Raw genomic sequence first — 26,742 nt, forward strand, 5'->3', positions numbered from 1 at the left:
AAGTAAGCAAATTCCATTAGTCTTGTGTTTGCCTTTAAGTACTTGTTCTTTTGTTCAATTTTTAAATGTCAGTTTCTCAAATTCTGAGTATTTGAAAGTCTCTTCGCAAAACAAGATGAGGGCGGAGAGGATACACTAATGAAAATGGGGTGCAAATACAACCTTTAAAGGACTCGAAAGAAGCGTTTCAAACAGATTAAATCTACCCTTGTGTAAATTAATTGTAGTATTCGTGAAGTATCCGTGTGCCAGTGAGAACTTTCCGCCTGCAGAGGAGAGCGGTGGGTACGGGAAGGTGACCAGCACACCGGGCTGGCGGCCGCTCACACCACTGCCCCGCCAGGTGCCAGTGCCCAGGCAGGTAACTCGGGTCACAGCAGCGGTGCCTTGGGCCGGGCACTGCTCTGTGGAAACGGCTGCAGGAAGGGCGGGGCGGGGCGGGGCCGGGCCGTCAGCTCCTGACGGTGTCCTGCCAGTTCCACGGAGCCGAGGAGCGCGGGGCTCGCGCCAACCGCCTCCGACCCGCGGCTGCAGCGCCCAGGGCCGGGCGGGCTCCGGGACCCTTCACGCCTCACGGGCGGCGCGCGAACGCCCCGCCCCTTCGCGCCCGGCCCCGCGGAGGCTGCCGGGTAGGGGTGGTCACGTGTGGCGGTGCGGCGGGCGGCCGCGGGTAGCGGCCATGAGCGGGCTCCTGCTGCGCGCCCTGCGCTCCGCGCTGCGCGTGCCCGCCGCCGCGCGCCCCCTGCGCACCGCCGCGCCGCGCGCCGCCTTCGCCAAGGAGCTCTTCCGGGGCGCGCTGAGCAAGGTGAGGGGCGCGGGGCGCGCGCGCAACGGCCGCCCGACGGCCGCCATCCCCTCGCGGCCCGGCGCGCTCTGCCCGGGGCCGGCCGCGGGCTCCCCCCGCCCCCGGAGGGGTTCCCGCCCCGGCCCGGGGCTGACGGGGGCCGCCTGTGCCCGTGCAGGGCCCGGTAGCTCGGCGTCCCTGCGCCTGGGGTGCGCGGTTAGCCCGGCTGTATGGGTTTGAACAAACAGAAGGCGTTAACCCAGACCCGCAGGAAGGGGCTCGGCGCCGCAGCCTCCCGAAGCTGGCCCTGCCCGGTGCGGAGCTGACAAACAGCAGTCAGGCCCCACCACATCTAACGCCTTCACGTACGCCTTCTTTCCGCTCGAGTTTCGATAGAACGGTTTTCTGAAAAAAAATGTAGCGTTTACTAGGTCCTGATACTGGGAACTGGCATAATTCCTGGAAATAATACGGCTGGTTCTGTTTGGGCTGAGGTACGCTCTCGTCTTTAAAACAGGAAAGGTAATAAAAGTTAGAAGCGTGCTTCTCACACAGTCTTTCCACTTTTTGCATTAGTCACTCGGGTTGTTGTATTTATCCAAACCTGTCAGGTCACGCTGCATCCAGTTTACGCCCCGAATGGTTGCATGGAGAGCTCATCACACAGGGGGATGTCAAGCAGCGCGGACCCACAGCCCTCCAACCTGTGCACTCAGGACATTAAGCAGGCAGAACACGCTGTACACTGCCAAGGAACAGTGTTTATGGCCTGGACTTTGAAAATGTCATAATTTTAAATTGATTCTGATGTGAATGAAAGTTACCAATTTTTTAATTCCAAAATGGGATTATATTGACAAAATTCATGGTTAATGAAGGATTTTAGCATCCATATCTCTTAAAATCTCTTTATTTTCTCGCTTATGCTTTGGTTTGTTTGGGTGTGTATTATAGTTGAATCCTGTAGATTTCATGAGATAACATTTCTGAACCTTTCCCACAAATCTAAATTTTCACAGTTTTTAGAACCTAGTATTTGAAAGGCATATGTTCTCAAATTTTAATTTCAGTTGCATGATTCGTGCATTTTTTAATGTCTGTTATTTTAGGAAGAAGTTTTCCCTTATCCAGAAATTAGCAATGAAGAACTAGAGGAGATCAACCAGTTTGTAGGACCTGTAGAAAAATTCTTCAATGAGGAAGGTACAGTTATTAGTTTCTTATTTGTGCAAGTGATTCAGCGACTGCAAAATGATTCAACCATAGCAGTTGAATATGATTGTTATAATTTAAGTCATTTTATGCATTTGTTGCCAGTCATATAGTGCTTGATGATGCTATAGGCATGTTGATTCATGGGTTTTTCATATAGACTACTTGGATGCTGATGAGAATAAATAAGTCTTGAAAACAAAAGAAAATGAACAAAAATACAGAACCAGAAGGGAAGTGAAAGAATTCTGAGAGAGAGGTAGGATTTGAAATTGTTTAGCTTGGTTGTATTATTGCCATTTGCTACTTACTGTATTGTAATTCTTTTGTGAAACTTTTTACTTGTACTGTACTAAACCTGTTCTCAGCAAAGCTTTGCAGAGGTAAACGGAGGGTCTTTGAGAAGCTATGGAAAATCAGAAGTATTTATAATTTTTCAGCTACAGAGTAATGATTCTGTCTGGGAAAAGTCATATTAGCTGTATGCATTCCAGAGAGAGTTGCAGGGTGTTTCTTCTATTAGTGCTGCAATAGATGAGCCAATGCAAGAACAGTTGTAGAAAATTGCTTTCTACAAACAGCAGTTTCTGAGATAAACAGTATTGTCTCAGATCTCCTGCTGACAAAGCTACTAGGTCGAGATTGCCAAACACTGCAGGAGTATGAAGAAGCCGGTGATTGTCATAGGTGACAATTTGTGAGATGCAATTATTAACAATAATAACGTAGCATTGCTCACTGACGGTAAATTAAGAATTTATGCAGATTACATTTTGGGGGGAACAGCATTCATTGAGTAAAAAAGCTGGTATTTAAGGGAGGATTGCTTATCTTTGTTTGATTTCATAGCTATTTTTGTTTAGTTATTCAGGGTAATTTATGTGTACAGGATAAAAATAGGTTAGGAGAGCAGCCCTAAGCAGTTAGAAACTTGATATGATTGGCATTGCATAAGGGAATTCATCTCAGCAGTTATTCTAAAGCTTAACAATCTGCAGACACTATAGACAGAGGTCTGTATGGGCATAATAGAGGAAGAAATAATAATAATAAAAAAAAGCCTTTCTTCCCCAAAACAGTTGGTGGCATACCACAGATATGTATCTTACACAGTATAGCTAAAAACTTAGTGTGGAAAAACATCTTTTCTGCAGAAGTTTTTTTCTTTTTGAGTAACTTCACTCAGAAGTGCAGCAGAATGCTTAGTTGCGTCCCTCGGTTGCATTTCATACAGACATGACAGCATCATTTAACTGTGGTGAATGTAAGTTTCTTTAGCAACGTGCTATTACTTCTGAAGAGTTACTTCTTTTTGAGAACTTTTTGGAAAGATGGCTTACAGTCCTTTTGCTGCAGCTTGCATCCTTCCCTGGCTGCCTAATATGATTCTTGTATATTTTCACTGTCACCACACAGAATTGCTCTGGTAATCCCTCAAGAATTTAAGTAACTCATAAGAACACGATTTTTGTAATTAACCCATTTATGTTCTTTTGTTCTTTTTTTAATCCTAATCCTGGCATAGCTCCAGAAGAAAATCCTAGAAATACCTAACTTGCTCCAGTCGTGGATTCTGCTAGCATGCATATGCACAAGCTGTGCACATAGAAATGTTTGAGATAATGAAGTACAGATCAAATCTTTCCCATTTCCAAGTCCTTTTCCCATATCTGTCATCACCATATCATTATAATCTGTATACCTGGGACCTTCCAGTTGTTTCTGACTTTCATGGTGTCATGAGGTGGGATACTTAAGTGGAGTGTTGGTTCCATGGCAGATTAGGTTTTTCTTAATGTCTTCAGCTCATTTCATGAATAGACTGAAAAACAGCCATTGTGAAAAGTGATGGGCTCAGGTTAATTTGCAGCACTCCTCTCCTGAAGGACAAGGCATTCTGGAAACGCTTTTTTTCTGGAAGCAGAGTTGGGGCTTCTGGGGGGAGTGTTCAGGGCTTACCTGAGTGGTCATGTTCGGAGTCCAGAAAGTCAGTTATTCACCTTGCTGGGAGGCAGGCTGGTTGGGGCCTCAACCAACCTGATGTACTTGTAATCCTACAGAAGCTGGTTTAGGGTTTGAGACTCTTCCAACCACAACGGGATGACAACAAACACGACAGTTGATAGGATCAGGCTAAACCTAGAAAGAGCAGCTCTTGTGAAGTTGGGGATGAGATGTACATCTGTATCTGGTGCAACAGGTGCCATGCCTTTTTACCAAAGATGCTTTAGTAAGACTACAGGGTAATTACAGCAGGGAAGGGTGCGATGCTCCAGCAGTCCCTTTTTCCATAGGTTATTTCAGTTCTTCAGCTCTGGGCTCTCAAACTGGTATTTAGGTTAGAGGTCACAGTGCTGCTCACTCAGAGACACGGTGACCTGGGCTCTGATTTGAGAACACTGCAGTCGCAGAGATTTTTTCTGCATTAAGAAACAAGGCTTTTAAATTGTAAAACTGTCTGTATCTGTAGTGGACTCTAAGAAGATTGATCAAGATGCAAAAATCCCGCCTGAAACTTTAAAAGGACTGAGGGACCTGGGTCTCTTTGGCATGCAGATTCCAGAGGAATATGGTGAGTAAATGATCAAAAAGAATAACTATCTGTAACTTTTGTGTCTTGCAAAATGTGTCCATACTATCCTTCATGTAGTCATTTGGCCTGGACGTCCACATCAGGAGCGCAGGCTTCCCCTCTGGGGAACAAAGAGATGCAGACACTGAGAGGGTCAGTTGGCTCTTCAGGGAGCTATGGATATTCTTAGCTCAGGAACCTAAGTTAGACGACTAAATTTAGATGGTGTACATTCCCCTCGGCATAGCATTTTCCTTTTTGTTTGTTTTCTGGATGCAGTAGAGTAGCGTGATGTTTTATGGGACTTGCAGTACTAGCTGATGATTTCTAAAATTGCACCAGGTTCAAACATGGAACTTATCTGTCAAAGCTGTCACCTGTCATTCACAGATAGGAATGTTTGACCATACAAAGGTATACAAGTATAATGATGACTTATTCAAAGTATAGCTTTTGTATAAAAACTTCTGGTGCAGTACTGAACAAAAAGTTTATGTCCTGATGGACATTATAGTATAAATTGGGGTCAGAGACATGAGTTACTCAGTGGATTACCCCTTAAACTTGCAAAGGCATTTTTAAGAAAATTATAATCTTATTCTGATGCATTTTAGAAATGGGATTGAAACTAATACCTAATATGAAATATGTAAGGTAGGAGATCCTCGCATTGTCGTATTGTCTTTTGAAGAAGACAACTTAGTTCTGAAGAGAACAACTCAGAAGACAGTGTTTGCCCATCTGCAGACACTAGTTTCAGTGGGGAAGACACATAATTTTTGAAGAGAATAGTATGAAACAATGTATTTGTGTTGGTAATTACACTAATACCGCATAAAGCTGGAGACACACCTCAGTATTTATTTTCTGTAAAGCAATACCCTATTTTTCATAACATTTTTTCATTTGTTGTTTTATTGTCTTAGGCAACATAACTAGTGTTGTTGTGCTGCACTGATTTCAGTTATTTAAATAAAGCTATTTTTTTACTGCACCATAACTAATACACTGCTAACAAGGTTATTTCCCATTTTCTGTTGTTTAAACCTGCTGTACTTCTGTTGGTGGTGCCTGTCATATTTTAAAACTCTTCAGTCATACATAGTGCTTCGTTCATGGTATGGTATTCTTCCTAATGGGTTGTAGTAGCGGTGTATTTGTTAGAAGCATTAAAATGCAGAACTTCAGTGGGAAAAATGGAGCTCTTGTAAATCATGTAATAGTGGCTCTATTAAAGAAGTAACAGTGGGACTTGTAATTAATGTAAGGGTGCTGTGAAGGAAGAGGGTGTAAGAAGCACTGATTCGAATGAATGGCAGCGAGGAGGCTTTGCTCTTGTGTTTATTTAACACACGGAAAATAGTAGCACCATTGAGACATCTGCTGAAATAAGGTGTGCACAGAATCACAGAGCAGCCAAGGTTGGAAGGGACTTCTGGGGACCACCCAGTCCAACCCCCACCCAAGCAGGGTCACCCACAGCATGCTGTGCAGGGTCACGTCGCGGCAGGGTTTGAAGACCTCCAGAGACGGAGCCGGGCAGCCTGTGCCAGTGCTGTCACCCTCACAGTAGAGAAGTTTTTCCTCATCCTCAGATGGAACCTCCTGTGTTTCAGTTTGCGCCCATTGCTTCTCATCCTGTCACTGGGCACCACTGAAAAGAGTCCGGCCCCGTCATCTTGACACTTTAGATATTTATACACATTGATAAGGTCTCCGCCCAGCCTTCTCCAGGCTAACCAGGCCCAGCTCTCTCAGCCTCTCCTCGTAAGAGATGCTCCAGTCCCCTCATCGTCTTCGTAGCCCTGCACTGGACTCGCTCCAGAGCTCTATCTCCCTCTTGTTCATTATCCTGACTTCTGCCACTGTCGAGTAAAGAGTTATTAACCTGGGCAAAAGATTATCTTGATTAGATAGAATTGTTTATTCAGCAGTAATATATACAATAGTCTTAAGTTATGGGGAGCAGGACTCCTAATGCTGAAAACAGAAAGTCCTTGAACATTAGACTCATACGGATGTGACTTTGATTTATCCTTCCTCTCTTTTCAAGCTCTTTACAAATAGTCTCTGTATTTGCAGCAGCAGATCACAGAAAGGTGGTGCTGGTGTTGAGTTTGTTTCTTGATATACTCACATTTTTTGATTAAAAACGTCTTTTTAAGTGTTGTATTTTATTCTCCTTTAGTACCAGTTTGGAAGTCCACATGGGGAACTGTTCCATGTCAGTTCCAGGCCGTTTTCTGCCCTATTTCCACTGCAGCTGGGCGCAGCCTGGCTGCTGGCGCTTGTCTTTGCATCACTGCCAGAGCCTGCCCCGACTGAGACCTGCCCAGCACTGCTCCCTCTGCTGCTTGGTCTGGAGCCGGGCAGCTGGGAAGCTGCACACGGGTTGATTGTCTGGGTTTCTAGGATCACATGGAGATGTCACAAAACATTAGTTTATGCTGGAAGCACAGAAATTCAGAATAGAGCAATTTTTATACCAAGTCTTTTACCATTTTCACGTGCAGAGTGTTTAAATAAGCTTGTTTTCTACCATTTGCTGGATTATGCTGTGTTTGCTACGTTTGCATGCATGTGTGCTTGAATACAAACAGACCTGCTTTTTGATTAGTACTAAATTCAGCACAACTCAAGAATTAAAAAACTCTCAGTTTCTAAAATGTGTTTTCCTGTCACAACTGCAGCAATGTGGTTCTTATTTGTGGACGTAGTCTATGCTAAGACATCCCCCAGTTATATTTTTGATGTTTCTGTACTTGAAAGGGGTTTTTGGGGTGGGAAGGGGCAAGTTAAATCCTAAAGTATCTGCTTAGAACAAAGCACATTTGTTCCAGGTGGTCTTGGCCTATCAAATACCATGTATGCACGCTTGGGAGAAATCACTTCTCTAGATGGATCCATTGCAGTTACGCTGGCAGCTCACCAAGCTATTGGGCTGAAGGTAGAGTTCTTTTATGTCAAGTAGTTCTTTGCATCTGGCATAGAAAAGGTGAGGTGAAGTTTGTTTAGGTACAGGGTGGGAGTGTTGTGACTAATAGTAAATAAGAATTAAATGATCCCAAGTTCTGTAAATTGAGCCAGCTTGATCAAAATAGCTGGAAGAAATATGGAAAACAGTAAAATATCAGTAGTAGGGCTAAAATTACAGGAAGGTGGTGCAGTCATGCAGAGAATTCAGAAGGGTGCAACTTTTTCCAGCTGAATGAGACTGCATATTATATTATGGGAAGTAAGAGATGAAAACGTATCCAAGATCAATGTGTTGTAGCCAACACATTTTTAATTTTAAACTGTTTTTCTGTATAATGTAGCCTGAGGAATCTAACTTGTAACACCTTTTATGGTGGCTGGGTAGTAGTATTCTGAAGCTTGAAATAGCACAAAGGTCTTTATAATAATAAAAAACGTTATTCTTGGAACTGAGTGGATAATGCTAATTAAAAATAAGTGTTTATTCCTCATTTTGCTTCCCCATCTGTAGAAGGGGGATAGTGAGCTGACCTGATCTGTAAAGCGGTCTAAAGAGGACTGTAGTGTAAGCTGCGGCGACTGTTCCTCTTGCTGTGGCCAGTTTGGGTCAGTTGTGGTTAATCCTTCCTAAATATGCTGAGTACCTGTATCTTAGCTATTTAATCATAAGCAGTCCCCAGTATAGAAAGTAAACGCAGCTCTGCACAATCAGAGATAATTAAAATAAGTACACTCACAAAAAAAATGTTGAATGCCTTTATAATGAAATAATTGAGAAATTAGGTAAATCATGTGTTCTGTTCTCCGATGAAGAGCTTTTAAAATTGATGCTTTTGATTCACATAAAGTCGTAATGAAGGTATGACAAATTATGGAGTGCTGTCTCAGTGCTCGTACCTTTCCGAGCAACAATTAAATCTTCATTTACAGCATAAGTATAGTGAAACCTCCCCTAGAAGGCAGTCTTAACAATAAGCCATTTCCTATGGGCATTTGAATAACTATGTGCTGATAACGTCGACATATTTTAAAGTCAGTTAAATAATAACGTCCTTTGTTTCTTAAACTCTTTTAATATTACCTGTAATACCATATAATTTGCAAATTAAGCTTCCTGAATTTGTCAAAGTTTGTCAGCTTCTTTTCACACAGTTCGATGCTGAAAAGTTTTCTATTAATTGTTTAGGGGATTCTCATTGCTGGCACTGATGAACAGAAAGCAAAGTACCTGCCTAAACTGGCATCTGGGGAGCACATTGCAGCTTTTTGTCTCACTGAACCTGGAAGGTACTGGTTTTGTAATTATGGCAAATTTGTAAAAATAAATAAATAAATAAATAAAAATAAAAATTAATAAAAAGGGTGCTTCAGAAAGCCAACACTAAAATGGTATTTTTTATTGTCTCTGTTACATTGGTTGTTTGGTTACTGCGTTAAATATTTACTATTTTGCACCTGTGTCCTCAGTGTATATGTCAATAGCTATTTTTAAAATCACGCATTCTGCTTATGGCAATGTTCATGAAATCACTAACTGGTGTTTGATTTTAGCTGCATTAATTTTCACAGTTGTTCCCATCTCAACTGTTCATCCACTTAATTTCTGGCATTGCTGAATATAAATTAAAAGGATACTTTATGCCATATCTCCCTAGGTACTAGTTGTAGCACACAGAAACAATTGTTTTTAGAGCTGAATTTTAGAACTCTGACCCTATTAAAGAATCAGACGAGATCTTGGTGTTTCAAGAACTCAGCAACTGTCTTCAGCTGAAAGCCCAAAGTGAGCCATTGTGGCATTTTAATTTGTGCAAGAGGAAACTTGCTTCAAGGGGGAGATTATTATGCACTTAGTTATGTAATAAGGTGATGATTGAAGAGAGTGCTTGAACTTTCAATCACAGAACATAAAATTTAATTGCTTTGTTGTAATTGAACTGCTAATTCTGCTCCCATGGAAAGTATGTGATGTGCCCAAATGCTCATTGATAAATACTGTCACAGGTTCGTTTATTTTTCATTTCTGTTGAACCTTTTTCCGTTAAGATACACAACTAGGGTAGAGTTTTAAACTTGATTGTGATTTAGGATAACATTCGGTGTATGGTCAAATAGCTCAAAGTGTAGCTCAACAGAGTTGCTTGTATGGCATTCTGAAGACTCGGGTCAGGTCATCAGATTGATAACATACATGTTAATCAGCAGAAATGGCCCTGCAGGGTAATTTAAGTAGATTTCATCAGAACTATTGAATCTAATAAGTTTCCTTATTACTAAAGAACGAAAAGTTTTATAGTACTATTTAATGCAACTGTAAACATTCTTTTTTTAAAGGATGGGAAGAGGGAAAAAAATATAGTTCTGTTTTTTAGAGCGTATTTATTTCTTTAAACACTAACCAAACACTTGTTTGGCTTTTAGTGGAAGTGATGCGGCATCCATCCAGACAAGAGCAACCCTCAGCGAAGATGGGAAGCACTTCTTACTGAATGGCTCCAAGGTATCCACTCACAGAGTGGAAGTACTACAGTTCTTCTGTTACAAGCTTATAGAAAGCACTTTTGTCTTTTGCAGCATTATAATTCATTGGTTTTACTAGGTAAGACTCTAGCTTGGTAACTGTGTCAGGCTTTTGGGATTTCCAAACTAGTGAAGGGTGACCATGTCAAAAAGACAGCATGTTGGTTTAGGACCAAACAGAAAAGAAAAGTACACTGCTCAGGGAATGACTTTGACAGAATGCCTGGTGAGCAAGATAGGAAAACATCCTCTTAAGTTCCTTCTCTGTTATCCCCAGGTTAGAGTGCGCAGGTTTTTAGGGAGGGTTAGTTAGTTAGCTCTCCTCTGTGACAGCACAGGTGAAGAGAAACCTGAAACAATGTTTTCCCCTCTTTTCATTCTTCATTGTGCTAGATTTCTTAGGTATTTTTGAAAGGAAGGTTGACAGTGCTGCTTGGAGCATTCTTGCTAAAAGCAACTGGCAGAATACGCTCTTGAAGATACACGTACACGTCCTGACTTCAACAGTGTTTGATACTCTTGAGGACTTGATCTGTTGTTATTGATATACTTGTCTATGATGTGAAGAGATGCAACCTGTGGCCTGCTTTGTAGTATTTTTCATCAAAGGTGAAATTATATTGGGCAGTGGATGTAGAGGCCCTTGTACCCCTCGCATGCCATAAGTAACAGGATGCACAAGCTTTTGTGAAAATGCACCAGAGATCTTAATTTAATTGAACCTCTTTTGTAACCACTTGAGAACAGTGGTTACAAAATCAGAACAAATATTTTTCTTTCCTCTCTCAAAACAGGTCTGGATATCAAACGGTGGCCTTGCGAGTGTTTTCACGGTATTTGCTAGGACAGAGGTTGTTGATAAAGATGGACAACTAAAAGACAAAATTACCGCTTTCATCGTAGAGCGAGACTTTGGCGGAGTCACACATGGGAAACCTGAGGATAAGCTAGGCATTCGAGGGTCCAATAGTAAGAATCATTTAAAATTGTTAACAGAAATGTTTTAATATTTTAATGTTTTAATTTCTTTAGATTATCTGATTTCAAAGGCAAATTAGTCTTTTCCATATAAGTTTGATGTTTCTTTACCTAGCTTTTCTTTGGAGTCCTTCTTAATGCCAGCTCTGAACTAATAAATCCATATTTATGGACACCTGCAGCTGCACTTTCATGCAGTAAAAGAAATAACTCAGAAGATGAAGCAACCACATAGCTTTAATTTAGAATTAAGTTTTCTTTATAAGCTTACAGATGATTGCAGTTTTTCACAATCTGTCATTTGAACTTGATTGCTGTATCAATTCCATAAAAGTCAAAACTGTAGTTCTCTGTTTATGCAATGTACATTAATTGTATTTTGAATATTTCACATCAGTAATTGATGTAAACCACAGTCTTTTCCCAGATTTCAACTCCTTTGGAAGTTTCCATAATTCTGTCATTCACAGTGCATTAGGAAAACTTTTTCTTTTTTTTTTGTTACAAAAGTCAGTTATGTTCCTGAATGTCTTTTAAATATTTCTACATTATAATTGAACAGCAATTTACTCTGTGTTTCAGCCTGTGAAGTACATTTCGAAAATACAAAAGTGCCTATAGAGAATGTAATTGGAGAAGTAGGAGGAGGATTTAAGGTAAGCAGGAAATAATAATTTTTAAAAGTCTGAAGGAAATCTAGTCTTTCTTAACTGTACTGAAGTTTCCTTATGGGTAGTAGCAACACTGCCAAGCTTAAGAACACTAGGGGAAAGACTTCTCAGTTTACATTATGTGCTTTGTATTAGCTGGTTTCACCAGAACGTTGAGCATGCCATAAGTTCAGATTCATATTTATTTCTTAATAAAATTGTAAAGCAGATTCTGCTATTTGCTTGGCTTTTATAGATGCTTTTCATGGTATAGGAAACATACTGTTCTCTTCTGAAAAGGGAGGATTTTTTTCAACAGAATGTCTGAACTGAACTTTACTGTTTCTACTGTTTTCTACTGTTTCTACAACCAGAATTGTGGACTGTGTAGAAAAGGAGAGAAAAGACTGTAGCAGGAAATGGTTTGAGCAAAGTCCAGACCTGTCAGGTGGTTTCCCAGGATCAGATTATAGCACAGGAAAAACTGGGAGTTCACTGGAAGGCTGTCTCAGGCACTGGTTCGTCTGCATTGCACCATAGAAATGTGAAGTCCTATAAGGTCCTTAACACTGTTCACCTTGCTGTTATAACCATTCTCCAAGTATGAGTTGCAAAGCTGTTCTTAATGGTCTGTCTGAGTTTTCCTGCGCCTTCAATAGCAGGCAGCTCCAGATTGAAATGCTAAACAGAATAATTTCCTTTAATGTAATAAACATATGAAAAGGTAATCTTAACAGTTTGTTTTGTTCTCCAGGGAATTACCACAAGTTGAGAGGTAGGAACAGTGACTTTTTGCTAGAGTCCTTAAGAGTTTCTTTGAACTGGGTCACCCATGTTTTCGTTGTTAAAGAACAATAACATTAAACTTAAAAATCTCTTTGTGTGCACTTTGGAGCTGTATTTGTACACCTTCCGTTCTCGTTCCCTTTTCGTGTATGTTGCTGGAAGAGTCAGCAGAATTTTGACAGTGAATGGCTGTTTAAAATAGACATACAGACATATATCCAAAAATGTATTTTGAATGCACCCGAGCATCTTATCTCACCAAAATTCTGCGTTCTGTAGGTAGGAGGTCCTTTATTTTGCTCCAAGATTACTATTTGAAAAGAATGAGTTAGTTTTACCACCTTTTTGAATGGATGTTACAGTCTGCCCACATATGTCTGGCATAGATAAGAGTAAGACTAAGGTGGGACTGTTGGATATAGAGATAGAACTGAGTAAGGATTCAATGGATCATCAGTACCAGAAAACTACTTCGCGTATGAATTGGATGTAGTAGATTGTCTTAAATGCTTAGTTCTAAAGCATTTCTGTTGGGATACTTAGTGCTGCACTGACCAGAATCAGGGCTGGTTTCACAGTATAGAAAGTGTAATCCAGTGATGAATGACATCCAGGAAAAGCACTAAAATCATGAAGGTAGACAGGAGTAAAAGTTTTGTGGCAAAAACATGGCCTAAAAAAAAAAATAATAAAATTCAATTTTTTTCACAGGTGGCCATGAATATCCTAAACAGTGGAAGATTTAGCATGGGCAGTGCCTCAGCTGGAATGATTAAAAAATTGATAGGTAGGTGAATTGGGTGTTTTGGATTGCTGGCTGCTACGCAAAAAAAAAAAAAAACACAACTGATTTTCATAAGGTATTTAACAATGTTAATTCAGAATAGTAACACTAGTCTTGATCATAACATCACTGCTGTTAGTCATAACACGCTTTGACATCTTTATAATACTAGATTTCCTTGTTAAACATTTTGATTAAAAACCTGTAAAACACTGAAGATTTCAGTTCATACATTGTAAAGCTCTTGCCTCTGTTAAATTCATTCTGCGGTAAAATATTCTCCATAAGTGAACAGCATATGTAGTGCTGCTTTTAGCTCCTATAGAGTCCTTTAAAATTTCAAATTGGGTCAAAGCTTGCCTACAGTAACAAGTAATAAAATTGGCTTATACCAATAGTTACCCGAAATAGTAACAGGCATCTCTCTCAAAAAAGCAAATTATTAGCACTAAAACATGCTTCCTGCAAGAGTACAGGTTTACGCCTTAGACTTGTGTTGTAAAGCCTTTGGCACAGTATTCCCAGACTTGAGCAGCGCTGTCATTCTGAGGGTGCTTTTCACATTGCTGAAGCAGTAGGGGTTGGTCAGGGAATAGAAGAACACTATGTACAGCAGGCATGAAATGTCACAGTAACAGTTGTGCTGTTTTGAGATGGATTTTTTTTGTTTAATTTTCTTTTTAAAGAAATGACAGCGGAGTATGCTTGTACCAGGAAACAATTCAATAAGAGACTGAGTGAATTTGGATTAATTCAGGTAATTAAAAAAAAAAAAAGGAAAACCTAAATGTCTGTGCTTTGTTTTGACTGAGTGCTAGGATGTAGATTATGTTGAGGTTCTTTTGGCTGTACTGGGCTGTACTGGTTTAAAAAATTGCTGGAGGTATTGAATTGATATATGTTTAGTGCAGACTTCTGTACGCTGATCTTTTAAGTGATTTTTAAGCGAATGATAAACATGCAAAGTAATTTTTTAAAGCATTTTCATGATTGCTTTGCAGTAGCACTTTTTATTAAATATTATTTGGTAGTATGTTAAACATATAAAAACTGCAGTTATACTCTTCAGTTTCAAAGTTATTGCAGACTTGGCTATGCTCTTCTGCATCTGAATCAATGTATGATCCCTCTCACCACTATTTGACAGGAGAAGTTTTGTTTATGGCTGTGAAAGCATACGTAATGGAGAGTATGGCTTACCTCACTGCAGGAATGATGGATAGGCCAGGGTTTCCAGATTGCTCTGTGGAGGCAGCCATGGTGAAGGTAATGTTATTGAAAGACTTGCCTACGGCTTTAAGCTAATACAGACTAACACCTTTCCTGTTTTTCAGTCTACATTACAAATTGCTTAGAGGCTCGGGTAGTTCTTACAGACATAAATACAGAAACTTCAGCTAGATTTAAGAACTAAAAAAAGACATTACTTTTTATTTCCCCCACGTTATAGATTACCTTAGATTCAAAGCTTGTGTCACCATACAGAAAATAAAAGCTGAATACAACAGGTTTGGTATATTGCAGTCCTGTTGAGTTCTGTTTTTATGCAGCGTCACGCAGTGGAAATAGTGCTAACAGTTTTGTTTCCAGCTGCAGACCTGGCTAAGGAGTTTCTGTCCTGGCTTGAACCCAGAATCAGTTGGAAAATACAGAGTGAGAGAGGCAGGCCCACTCAGATGGAGCACCACTATTTAAGGGATTTCTGCAGTGTCAGCCAGGGGACAGATGCTGCTGGCTGGCAAAGCAGCCTTGAGGAGCGCTCACAGATGTTCATCCCTCAGTGATGGTCCCTTACAGTGTGGGGACATTGCAGTAATGTCACAGTCCTTCCAAAGGTCTAACTTGAGGCATAGTAACAAAGCTACGTTGTCTGTGCGTACTGTGTGAAGCATGGTGATTAAAATACTGTTCAACGACAGGTGTTCAGTTCTGAAGGTGCTTGGGCCTGCGTAAGTGAAGCACTGCAAATTCTTGGAGGCCTTGGCTATATGAAAGATTACCCCTACGAACGCTATCTCAGAGATACCAGGATACTGCTGATTTTTGAGGCAAGTATGAATATACTGTTTTACCAGAAATTGAAATTAACTTGCTCACCTTCTGTAAACCTGAGGTGAAACAAATCCAGCACAGTATTCACTTAAATAGGCCTTCATTCAGTTAGCTGTGAAGTCTGCTGTAGTTTGAATAACACTGAAGAACTAATTTGTTTTCTTTGGAGATAATATTGTCCTATAATAAACTAAGATATGATGGATTTTATAGATTAACCACAAAGTGTGAGCTTCACTAGGAACCGACACTAGCAAGTATTTGTATATTTATCTCACATAGCTAGGAAGAGTCAATTTCATTATTGATTAAAGAGCAAAACCAGCCAACCTAGAGCATCATCATCCTATATCGTGGGGGGGTTAATACAGTTTTGACGGACATTCTGAATAGTAAAACCAGATATAAGAAGCACCTTTTAGACCTGTTGAAGTAGAGAAGACCTTTCACACTGGACAGGCTATAGGACAACTTGGTTAAAAACAAATCCAAAAGCACTGGAATTCCTGTAATTCATCTCATTTTTATACTAATCCCAATAGTTCTGTAAAGTTATTTTTCAGCCATATGTAATAATGGATTCCCGAACATCAAATTTGTACAGTCTCATCTCTAGTTTCTGGTTTGCTTTTGCTTTCCAAGCAGGCATGTTGAGCAGTTTTACAGTTACGGAACATATAAATGTTCCTTTACCGAAACAATCCAGAACTTATTTTTTCATCAAAACGCATTTAGTCTGGTTTCTTTTTTGTTTTTACATATGTGTGTGTAATAATGAGAGGCTCAACGTCTTCACAACTAAATGAAGTCAGAATTTTATAACCAAGCTAAAGCAGAAAGGACAGTAAACATTTATGGATGGAGGAAGAGTACTTTTTAGTATTAACTAAAACAATGGAACATTAGAAAGGGAAGACAGCAGACCTGCTTGGAAAATGTTCAGAAAATGCTCATTAATATTGTAAGCCTTATGTAAGTTAAGTGGTTGACAAAAGAACCTCTCCTTAAGACTGTACATAAACCTAAAAAAAAAAAAAAAAAAAAGGTGTTTAGTTTTTGTTGCCTGCTTCCAGTATCTGTGATCCTCTGCAGCCATACCTCCTCTAACCTCAAGGAAAAGCAGAGCATGTAAGTTATTTACTGAAAGCAATTTTGAAACAAAAATATATATAAAAATATTAGCACAGCATATCTAGATTTTTGAAATACTAAAAATATTTTGTACTTGCTACTGATTTCAGTTTGTATTATGTTTTTTTTACAGGGCACAAATGAAATTCTGCGACTGTATATTGCTTTGACGGGTATGCAATATGCAGGCAAAATCTTAACTGAAAAAATTAAGTATGTTCTTATTTATTGCTAATAGTTTTTATTGAATTAGACTGATAATTGCTAAGCCATAGATAAGGCGGAAACTGTAGGAAAAAAAACTGCTGTATTTCTAAATGTATTGTCTAAAGGCAGTTCAATGCGTGGGGTCTTTTTTTTTTTTTCTCTTTAATTGACAATGTTTTATATGTTTAGGAATCTTGGCCAATTGTCTTACCTTCTAAGTCCAGCTTGTATAAAATACTTTCTTACAAGACCAGTAATTAAAATTGCATGACTTAAGATTTTTATAAGGAAGTGTTATTGGTAAGACAGACAGCTATATCATATCTATTGAGTGTATATACTGGTCTCTCTAATTTATTGTACTGTTGAAAGGAACTGGGTGTGAACCATGTTGTATACTTTTAAGGCTGTATAGTTGTTCTCCAGACTTCACGGTAAAATGGACCAAAAGATGTCATGTTAGATAAACTGTAGATGTCTTTAAATTTCTTTAAATTTTACATAAATGTAATGTCTTTAAAATTTCAACTGGTTATCTGAACCGCCTGAAACTTCCCGTGCAAACCAGCAAATGTATTTTAACAGCTGTTGTTTACCCACCATTTTAGAGAAATCAAGAAAGGAAATGTAGGAGTGGCGCTGGAGGAGTTTCTAAACAAACTACGGGACTCGATGGGCAGAAAAGTGGACTTTGGGCTAGCTGGTGACCGTGGACTGGTGCATCCCAGCCTCCAGGTAAAGGGGTGGGAGAGGCGGGAACACAGCGCTCCTCGATAAGAGTCAGGCACTTGTCTTTCATATTTGATTCCCTTCGCTGCTTGTCACAACTTTGTAACCTGTTTATGCAAGACAAAGTATATGCTTACACAAGATTTACAAACTTAAGCAGATTTTTATATTATTTCAGGGGTAAGGACTTATAATGAATGTTATAACTCTGTATTTATACCAAATCCAGGTTTAGATCTATTTTAAGTAATTTATATAAGTTGACCCTTCACAGTATTAAAGTCTTTCCTTGTAATGGTCAGTTGCTGCTGTACATAATAAGCTCAGTTACAAGACACAATACTTCTTTTCTTTTTTTTTTTCTGTTTAATAGTAATATAGTTTTGGTGAACTGCTTGCGTAATCAATTCTTAGGGCAGAGAAGAAAAAAGATACTTCTGGTTTTTTTTGATAGAAAAAAAGTATAAGGTGTGTTCTTCCTATGATGTTTTTAGTGTTCTGAGGAACTGTAACAAAATGGTATTTTTCAGTATACATGTCCTCTAGGTCAGCTATTTCAGGCACACAGGTAAGAGGATTTGCTAGGATTTGCTAATGCTATTCTGTGCACGTAAGGAAGCTCAACAGCATACTCCTTCGGTTAACTACACCGTGTTCTGCAGTGCCTCCAGTGTACACGTGTCAGTTGGTTTAACTATAGTGATACTGACCTACCTGATACGCTAGACTGGAACTTCTTCTGAATACCTCAAACCCACATACTTACATTCAGATTACAAGAATCATCATAATGAATCAATTGCATTTAAGTATTAATAAAAGCCAAATACGGCACTGGAAATTTTTCTACCTCCTTACTACCAGAATTTGAAAATATTGATGAATTCACCCAATAGTACCACATAACCTTCATTTTCAGGGCTTTTATGACCTGCAGCATGTAAAATGAGAATTAGGTTTGTTGTGCAGAACACGTGGAAGAGATTTGTCAGATTATTATTTGCATAAGCATAAAGAAGACTATTGAAAAGTTACCGAAGTAAAAGCCAGAACATTTTAAATGCCTGTTTTATAGCAAAAGAAAGGTGCTTTAACTGGCTTTCAGTGGGGTGAATATTATGAACACAGTACTTGCCAAGAGAAAATTCTGGTCGTTTTTGGCTTTCAAGATAACAGGAATGCAGCTAAACAGTGATTTTCCCCTCAGAAAAGATTCAATATTTTTTAATCCCATTCCTTTTACGTACATAGGCAAACTTCCTCTCCTTTATAGGTGGGAAGACACAAAATGATTTAAGATCGACTTAAATGGAAATTCTAGTCACTGACTAGAAGTTGGCAGTATCATTACCTTTAGCAGAAAATTGAACTTCCATGTTTGAGGGGAAAGGTGGTCTTTCTTGTGTTGGGACACAAACATCTAGGGGTTTCTACAGCATTGCCTGTTGGTTGCTCAATTTAGTATACTTTATTCCTTTGTTTTGACCACTGTGCAGGCAGTGTAACTACTTTCTCATGCAGCAGGTAGTCTCATCCAGGTCAAGATTTTGGTTTATTGGCTGGGCAGCATAGGAGAAGCTTATACTTTCCAGTATATGCTTTGCCATGTATGCTTGTTGGAAAACATCCCTTTTTACAGTTGGATTTGGTTTTTTGTTTGTTTGTCTTTTAACCCGATCAAATTGTTTAAATGTACTGAATATTTTAAATATGTATATCCTGTTTTATAGGAAAGTGGCAAGAAACTCGAGGAAAACGTTTATTATTTTGGAAATACAGTGAGAGGCCTGCTAAGTAGGTTTGGCAAGGTAACAATAGGTTTTTTTTCTGTTATCTTCAAGTTGTATCTTTGAGTTTTTCCTCAACCACATTGGCCTCACTAGAATCTAGACTGGACTGTGTTCATATGACATGGGCTAGGATTTCCTTTACACACCTGGTTTCCATTGACTATAAAAAAAATACTGAAATTCTGTACACAGTTGATGTAATGGATAACTTACCTTGTTTTTGTTTTGTTAAAAAAAAAAAAGTCTCTGTGAATTAGCTGTTTTCTTCTCTCTCTGTTACCACTAATCCTGCCTGCTGCAGTGACTATTTGAGTACTTTAAGTACTTCGCTGTATGCAAGCAGTCACTGGAAGCCATTTCCTCTTTCCCAAATGAAGAGCTATACCAGCACAATTTGAATTATGCTTATTCATTAATATGCTAGAGCAAGTGAATCTATAATTATGCCATTCAAAGTGGTTTAGTTAAATAGGAGAAACCAAACTTAGGATACCCTGGATTTTTGGGAGTTATCTGATGTGTTTTGACAGTGCTTGTCAGACTACACCATGGAGCATGAACAGATCTTTTTTTGAGTAGGCTTAATATTTTGGTACTTGAATTTCAGTGATTTTGGTGTTTACCAAAGTGGTTTCAAGACACAGCAATTTTACTGCTAGCTGCAAAGGCTGTAGAAGGTAGAACATAATCTGTAAATTACTGACTTCGTAGGGGTAGAAAATCAATGTAACAACTAACCTGTATATACTAAATAAGTATGAACATAAATACAAACTATGGAAAAAATGATTTGATTGAAGTCTGCAAGCTAATCGTTTTTATTCTTCTAGACAATAGTGGATGAGCAGTTGGTTCTGAAGAGAGTGGCAGATGTAGTTATTAATCTATATGCAATGACAGCAACTATATCCAGAGCCAGTCGGTCTATCAGTATTGGCCTGAGAAATCACGACCATGAAGTAAGTGTACATTAATATCAGTCATACCCATTTATCAGCTACACTCCATGGATCATGTACCTTAACAAAACAGAATTTATTGCCATTCTGCCTCGTTACATGTTTTGTAGTAAGAGGCACTGCGTATCTTCAGACCTTGCCCTGAAACATTACAGCCTGCATACATTTTACAAGTCTCTAAACAGCTGCTTTTGTCTTAACTAGCCAACTTTCCCCTCAACTCTGAAAGATGTTTGTTGCATTCTTTGCTGCAGAAGCATGATGCTGTTCTAAAAGTGTGTTAAACTATCAGACGGTGCATGCTAATGGCTCAGACTTTGCAAAATCTCAGTGACAAATAGCCTTCATTACACTAAAACTACACACTGTATGTTAGGAATTGCAGCAAACTCTCCTGTAAGCCTGATAGTGTACCAATTTGTTTCTAAACTGATTGGTGCATGAATGCAGTAATGACACCAATTACCTGTCATGTGAGCTGTAATGTTGTCAAAGTATTTAAAATATTTTAACACACATTTATGAATGAATTATGAATTTGCATGTTCTCTTAAATCTGCTAATACCATGCTGTTCTTCCAAAATGCTTTCCAAAAAGTAATAATGCTTTATCATTAGTAATAATATATAACAACAACAGTATTTTGTCACTAAATGTCTTGAAAGTACAGTGAGAGAGTTTGACAGCAGGTGATTAGGGTAGATAATTTAAAATTTCATGGTAACAATTATGCTACATGACAAGTAAATTCACTACAATTAAGTGTGAGAAAAATTCAGACTGATTAAACTTTAGTCTTTAGTGGTCTGGAGACTTACTTCAGATTTTGTGTGCATAAGCCCCTTCTGGATTTACTACCACAAATGTCTTTTCGTCAGTTTTCAGTGAGGTCATCCCAACTCTGAGACTCAGTAGCTGTGGAAAATAAATAACAACTAAGCATAAATTATTATCCTACAGGGCTCCATATCAGAGGTACAAAACTAGAGGTCCAAAAGCTTAAAGTATTTTTACTGCATAAATTTTGTTCATGAAATCCATTTAGTAGTTTTTAATTGAGTTTTGCTACTCTTTCTCAGGTGCTGCTTACAAATATCTTCTGCACAGAAGCGTATTTCAAGAATAATTACACCATGGCTCAATTACAAAAATGTAAGCTCTATAAAATATATAAAGTATTTTTTACGCTCTTAAGGCTTTGTCTCTAAACAAAAGTAGGTATTTTTGATATTTTCCGCAGTGGGGAGGAAAACAAGATCTATCAGTAACAAATTCTCCTGTAAAGGATACATTAGCTAACAATCAGGAATTCGATCTATTCATCTCTAAGTACTAACCATTTAGATACTTGTTCTGTGAAAGATTCAGTCTGCAATAATCAGAATCTTTTTAGAAGACACTGAAATTTTCTGCCACTAAAGTCTAGATACTTGTATTCTAAAATCCTTTTTAAAAGAAAATTAGAAAAGCCGTATACTGTACTTAAGTTACCTTTCCTTTTGCTTCTCCATAGATGCAGATGAAAATCTGGATGACTGTATTAAAAAAGCTGCAAAGCATGTGCTGGAAAAGAGAGCTTATACCTGTTCACATCCACTGGACAGGACATTCTAATTACTTCACTGACAGCAAATACTGATGAATGTAAAATGAACAGCAACTAATTTTCTGTAACTCAAGTATTTGACACCTTAAAAGTAACTATTTCATGAGTTTACCAAATGTAGCCAGCTGAATTGTATCTGTGTAAAATAAAACTAAAACAAACTTCATATAAAGAGGATAAATAAATTTTATTTAATTCTCAAATTATCTCATTAGATTTATGTCTGTCTGTTTCTTTTGATGCTAAATAAAAGCAGTTGAGATTCAGATTGAAATATGTTTTTTCTGGAAGGTGATTTTTTCTTTTTTTTTTTTTTTTTTTTTTTTTTTTTTTTTTTTTTTTTTTTTTTTTTTTTTTTTTTTTTTTTTTTTTTTTTTTTTTTTTTTTTTTTTTTTTTTTTTTTTTTTTTTTTCTTTTTTTTTTTTGTCTTTAAGCTTAAATCAACTACTTACTGGAAGACCATTTACTTACAACAACTTTTGCTTGGAGGGGACCTTGGGAAGTCAACTTGCCGAATGCATTGTGAACGGCAGGGCCAAGTGCAATCAGCATGGCTTTGTCCAGGCAAGCTTTGAGTCTCTCAAAGGATGGGTGTTGTGCTGTCTGTCTCAACTCTCATTTAGAAATTTTTCCCTGTATTTATCAGAACTTCCTGTTCTGTTCCCTCTTGGCCTCAGCCTTACACATACAACCATTGTTTTTGTTTGTTTGTTTTTAATAAAAACAAACTTTATTTAAAGATAAATTGTCATCTAAACAAATGTCATAAGATGATACATTTTTCATAAACGTTATTCAAACTCGATGCCTATTTACACTTTTTTTTTTAACCTAGCCTCTTGGTAATCTCCAAATACAGTGTAGTTACCTCCTACCTCAGCAAGTCAGTTTTAGCCTGTGACACATTCAACACTTAAGAAACTGTCCTACTTACTTGCCTTAGGGAAGTATTTGCTGGCCAGATTTCATTAAGAAGGCAATTATTTTAGGTCACAGGTACACATTTTCCCAATTCTCTGGTATTTGCTGAGTGCTTTCTGTTTACCAAGTTACCTGTGTCCAGAGTAACAGCTGGCTCTGGCATTTCATTCTGGAGAGGATCTTCCTGTTCTGCACTGATAGTAGTGCGTCCTCTTGCTGATTGGTCACGCTTGTAAATAAGTGAATGTTTATAGCAAAATAAACTGGAATGGGAAAAAAAAAAAAAAAAAGTCGCTCAGATTAGGCTGCATCTCTTTAATCTACCGGTTGCTAAATGAATAATTGCAACTCTTCAGCAAACAAACACGTTTACCAAACACCACTAGATCTGTTAAATTTGTGGTACTACCCAACAAGCTTGCCACACCTATCAATTACTATGTTACTTCATTCCTGTTGCTTGACTCTTAGGAGACATTGCTCAACTCAGTCTGCTGTTGAACCTACTAGAATATCAGGTTCAGCCTCACAGCTAATGAGAAATTTGTTTCACAAGTTGACACCTAAAAGGCTGACATCTGACCTCGTTAAGCATGACTTACAGCAAGTATGGGATTCTGGAAGAGTATAGCAAAAACTGAATACAAGCATGAAGCACAGCAGTATCTTAGAAGATGGGATTGCATGAGAGCAAAATAACAAATAATCGCCTGCACTAAGGAATAATACACACATTAAACCACTTTACATTCTTCCATGTGTAACTGAGTTAGTAACTAAAAGTTTCCTGTTAAGGCTAGATATGTTTGATGGCCCAGTCTAGACAGGTCAAACAACATGAAATGTCTTCAAATGTCTAGCAGTGTAATTAAACTGTAAAGGTAAGAATTGCTCTGCAAGAACAAGGCTTTGTATTTCTTAGATTAGAAAGGCCGCAGACCACAGTCTCCAGTGTAAACTCACTTCAGTGTAAACTGACGTGCCAGTGTCGCTGACAGTACTGTGGAAAGAGCCTGCAACTATGTCGGTACTGCACAATGACACCCAGGGCAAGTGATGACCAGTGGCAAACTCTCTTCCTCGATTATGGGGTTGGACTTCAAAGGTCAGCCTCCCAAAACCACCAAGCTGTCTCCTACAGAACTGGTTCCATTTGTATACACCCTAAAATTGATCAACCTAGCAATGTATACTACAATATCTTTATACTCTAACACCTGACATACAGCATATAAAATGGTTTGGAAGCCTTTAACATAGCAGGCCCCTTTTTCCACATTCAGTGCTTTCTAGCAATTAGGTTGGCTTACTTGTAATCTGCTCCTTTGAGTTTTTCAAACACCTTACGCTCTCTGTTGTGGCAGGGGATAATATTCTTGCTCCACTTCAGGCTGTGCTGACCTTCAGGACCTGGTACAAAGCCATAACAGATGCTCTTCCTCTTGCCTGGTAGGACATCCGCACTGTTTTGAGACAGTTGATTGTCCAACACTGACAGGGCTGGGATAGGCTAGGATAAGAAAACAGGCTTGGTTCTGGAGGGCTCCCCTCCCCTTCCCTTTTTCCCCCCCTCTCCCTCCTTGCTTGTTTCTTAGCTAGTAGACCACTGGTAGTTCTTGCCTTTGTAAAGGGATGTTCTCACAAATTATTCAACGATTTTATAACACAGGACATAAATGTCATCCTATGGGCTACACCAAGAAGCCTTGGAAATGTGTTTAAGAAACATTGGCTATGACAGACTTGTATGTCTGATAGCCATAAGTAGAATGTCATGAAGTGCAAACTGTAAGTTATATAATAAAATAATAGTATTATTTATACGCAGACTAGCATAAAAAAGGCTGTGTATTGAAATTACAAGAAACAGTCAGAGTCCAAGATGGACACATTTCATATTTTGAACAGCCAAATCAAAGCAGAAGGCAGAGCACAAAGCAGTATTCAGTTCAAAGCCTGACACTAACCTGAGGAGGCCAGGCAGCTTGCTGCTGTGTCCATTTAATACAAGAACTGGCATTCAGAATATTATTAAAAAAACGGGAGGGGAGGCATCAGCCTCAGAGGTTTAACTCTGCTTGTGTTATGGACATTCTCATAGTTCCTCTGTGTTTTGTTTTTTTTTTCTAGAGCATTTGTAGCCAACAGAGTTTCACTCTCTTTGATCAAAACTGGCTTTAAAAGCATGCTCAGTGTTTGGGTCAGTCATTTATATGCAAGCACTGACTATGATTCAGCCAACAAAAGAACAGTTAGGTGCAGGCCACCCATACAGCTTTTCATATTTATGAGCACAAATCCTTTCATCTTCCAAAACTGAGGTGTCTGTGTGTGTGATTTTTGCACCAACAGGCTGATATGCAATGCTCAGGAAGTCTATACAAAGCTATGGTAATCAAGAGAGCACAAGGTGAGGCATTTGGCATGCAGCCAAACAGAAGTCCCTTAACCCCTAGATTTCGTTAGGGGACAGTATAATTTCTTTCAAAGCTGCTAAGCCAGCTGGCAAAAAAATGTTCTTCCTTTCTTGCCTTTCTTGACAGGCAAGTTAGTTAACTGAACAGAACTCCTCCCCCATGCTCCACTATCTCTGACTAACACAGCAAGAATTAAAAAAGAAGAATTAAAGAATTAAATTAAATTAAAGAATTAAAGAATTAAATTAAAAGAATTAAAAAATAAAAATAAAATTAATCTTCTGCCCTGTCTGATGTTTTTCTGAGACTTTTGTAAGGTTGAGTCAACCGATCCTATCAGCATCAATTTAACAAATATTTTTACTTAAAAAACTACTGTGCTAAACTGTCATCTGCCTGCCACAAAGCACAGGAGTGCTGTTGCTACACAAAGGTAGGTGCCAAGATCAGTACCCACAGACAGTTACCCTTTACCTTCAAAATTAGTCCTGGCTTCCTGAGTGAGAATTTCAGAGGTTCGTCTTTCAAAAGTCCTTGGAGCTTCTGTAGCTGACAACTGGCTCTTGGCCCGCGTGTGGATAATTCAGCTGCAGCAGAGCACCGGTGAACTTTCATCTTGGTATCATCAAATGCAGTTTGCACAACCCGAGTAGCATCTTCACAAGGTCAACAACAGATTGTAAAAGAAAAAGCAGATAATAGAAAGCAGTTAGATGGAAAAGATAAAAACTTTTGAATGTTTGAACAAGGATGCTAAAAGCTTGCTATTACCAGGAACAACCTTTCTCACAAGTATTCAGCTAGAACAGATGATAATGGTATTAGAATAATGGCTAGTTCCTCACAGCAAAGACAATTCACAGTCCTGTAAACTCCATGAAACACATGGAAGTGAAATTAATCCTGTCTAATTTCAAAAGCATTTCTCTGTCAGAAGCACTTGAGAAGAATTGCACTAACCAAGTGTTTTGCAAGTTACAGGGTAATGTACCACCAGAAAACTTGTCAAAGAGCATTGATTCCAGTAACAATAATAAAGCTATTATTTTCTACGCTCCAGTGAATCTCAGGGGTTCTGGACAAAAAGAAACACATGGTCAACTTTTCAAAATACTTTTGAAATACTAGAGTACTATTCTCGGGTTCTAGAATTAGTACTAGATGCTAGTTCTAGTATTCTAGAATAGTATCCTATTCTATTTCTAGAAATAGAGTATTATTGCATTCATAATTAAATGCAACTTTTTCTTTCACTGTTTACAGGTGAACACAGGGTTACATACACCGACCACTTCACCAACGCACACACTCCAGGCTGCTGTGCTGATAGCAAGCAAATTTAACTGGTTCATCTCAGGCCCCCTCTGGACTCATTTTCTGGTATTACTTGTCGTCTGTGAGGTACCTTTTGTCTGAGCTTGATAGCAACAAAAGCTGATTGTTATCAATCCCTACGTACAAAGGAAGATCGGGCAGCCAACAGAGCTAGCTTTACAGAAGAATAAGCCAAGAAGGCTCTGCAGCCTTCTGTCATACTATACTGTAGACAAAGGAACTCAGGCTAAGAAGTTAAGCAACTGGAGGGGTAAAATCAGAGTGTGGTGAAGGCCTTACATCCTACAATGTTTCATTTGCTTGAGAGTGAACATTTTTGCAGTCCATGGATC

General features: G+C 38.8%; 2 protein-coding genes across 6 annotated transcripts in view; one reads left to right on the forward strand and one right to left on the reverse strand.

Moving 5' to 3' along the window:
• The first annotated feature begins 642 nt into the window (after positions 1-642).
• Positions 643-22,003, forward strand: ACAD9 (acyl-CoA dehydrogenase family member 9). Its single transcript, XM_040569111.1, is given in 19 exon segments — positions 643-805; positions 1,894-1,987; positions 4,467-4,568; positions 7,409-7,515; positions 8,731-8,831; positions 9,966-10,044; positions 10,859-11,033; positions 11,625-11,698; positions 13,190-13,265; positions 13,949-14,019; positions 14,410-14,416; positions 14,419-14,528; positions 15,182-15,310; positions 16,579-16,658; positions 17,261-17,387; positions 19,112-19,189; positions 20,002-20,130; positions 21,211-21,283; positions 21,645-22,003. Coding segments are annotated over 19 exon segments (1,839 nt in total). The 5' UTR covers positions 643-679; the 3' UTR covers positions 21,746-22,003.
• CFAP92 (cilia and flagella associated protein 92 (putative)) overlaps positions 21,005-26,742 on the reverse strand; it is an 81,816-nt gene continuing 76,078 nt past the window's right edge. For 4 of the 5 annotated variants that reach the window (XM_040569102.1, XM_040569101.1, XM_040569100.1 and 1 more), the window contains 3 exons: positions 25,550-25,731; positions 23,969-24,168; positions 22,133-22,921 (listed from right to left, as the gene is read on the reverse strand). In XM_040569102.1, coding sequence (XP_040425036.1) covers positions 22,723-22,921; positions 23,969-24,168; positions 25,550-25,731 — 581 coding nt within the window. In that variant the 3' untranslated portion in view covers positions 22,133-22,722. Of the gene's footprint in view, positions 21,047-22,132; positions 22,922-23,968; positions 24,169-25,549; positions 25,732-26,742 lie in introns of those variants that run through there. The other variant, XM_040569103.1, reaches the window with a different exon arrangement.

The sequence above is a fragment of the Cygnus olor genome, chromosome 10 (genome assembly GCF_009769625.2).
Source record: "Cygnus olor isolate bCygOlo1 chromosome 10, bCygOlo1.pri.v2, whole genome shotgun sequence".
In the NCBI taxonomy this organism is placed as follows: Eukaryota; Metazoa; Chordata; class Aves; order Anseriformes; family Anatidae; genus Cygnus; species Cygnus olor.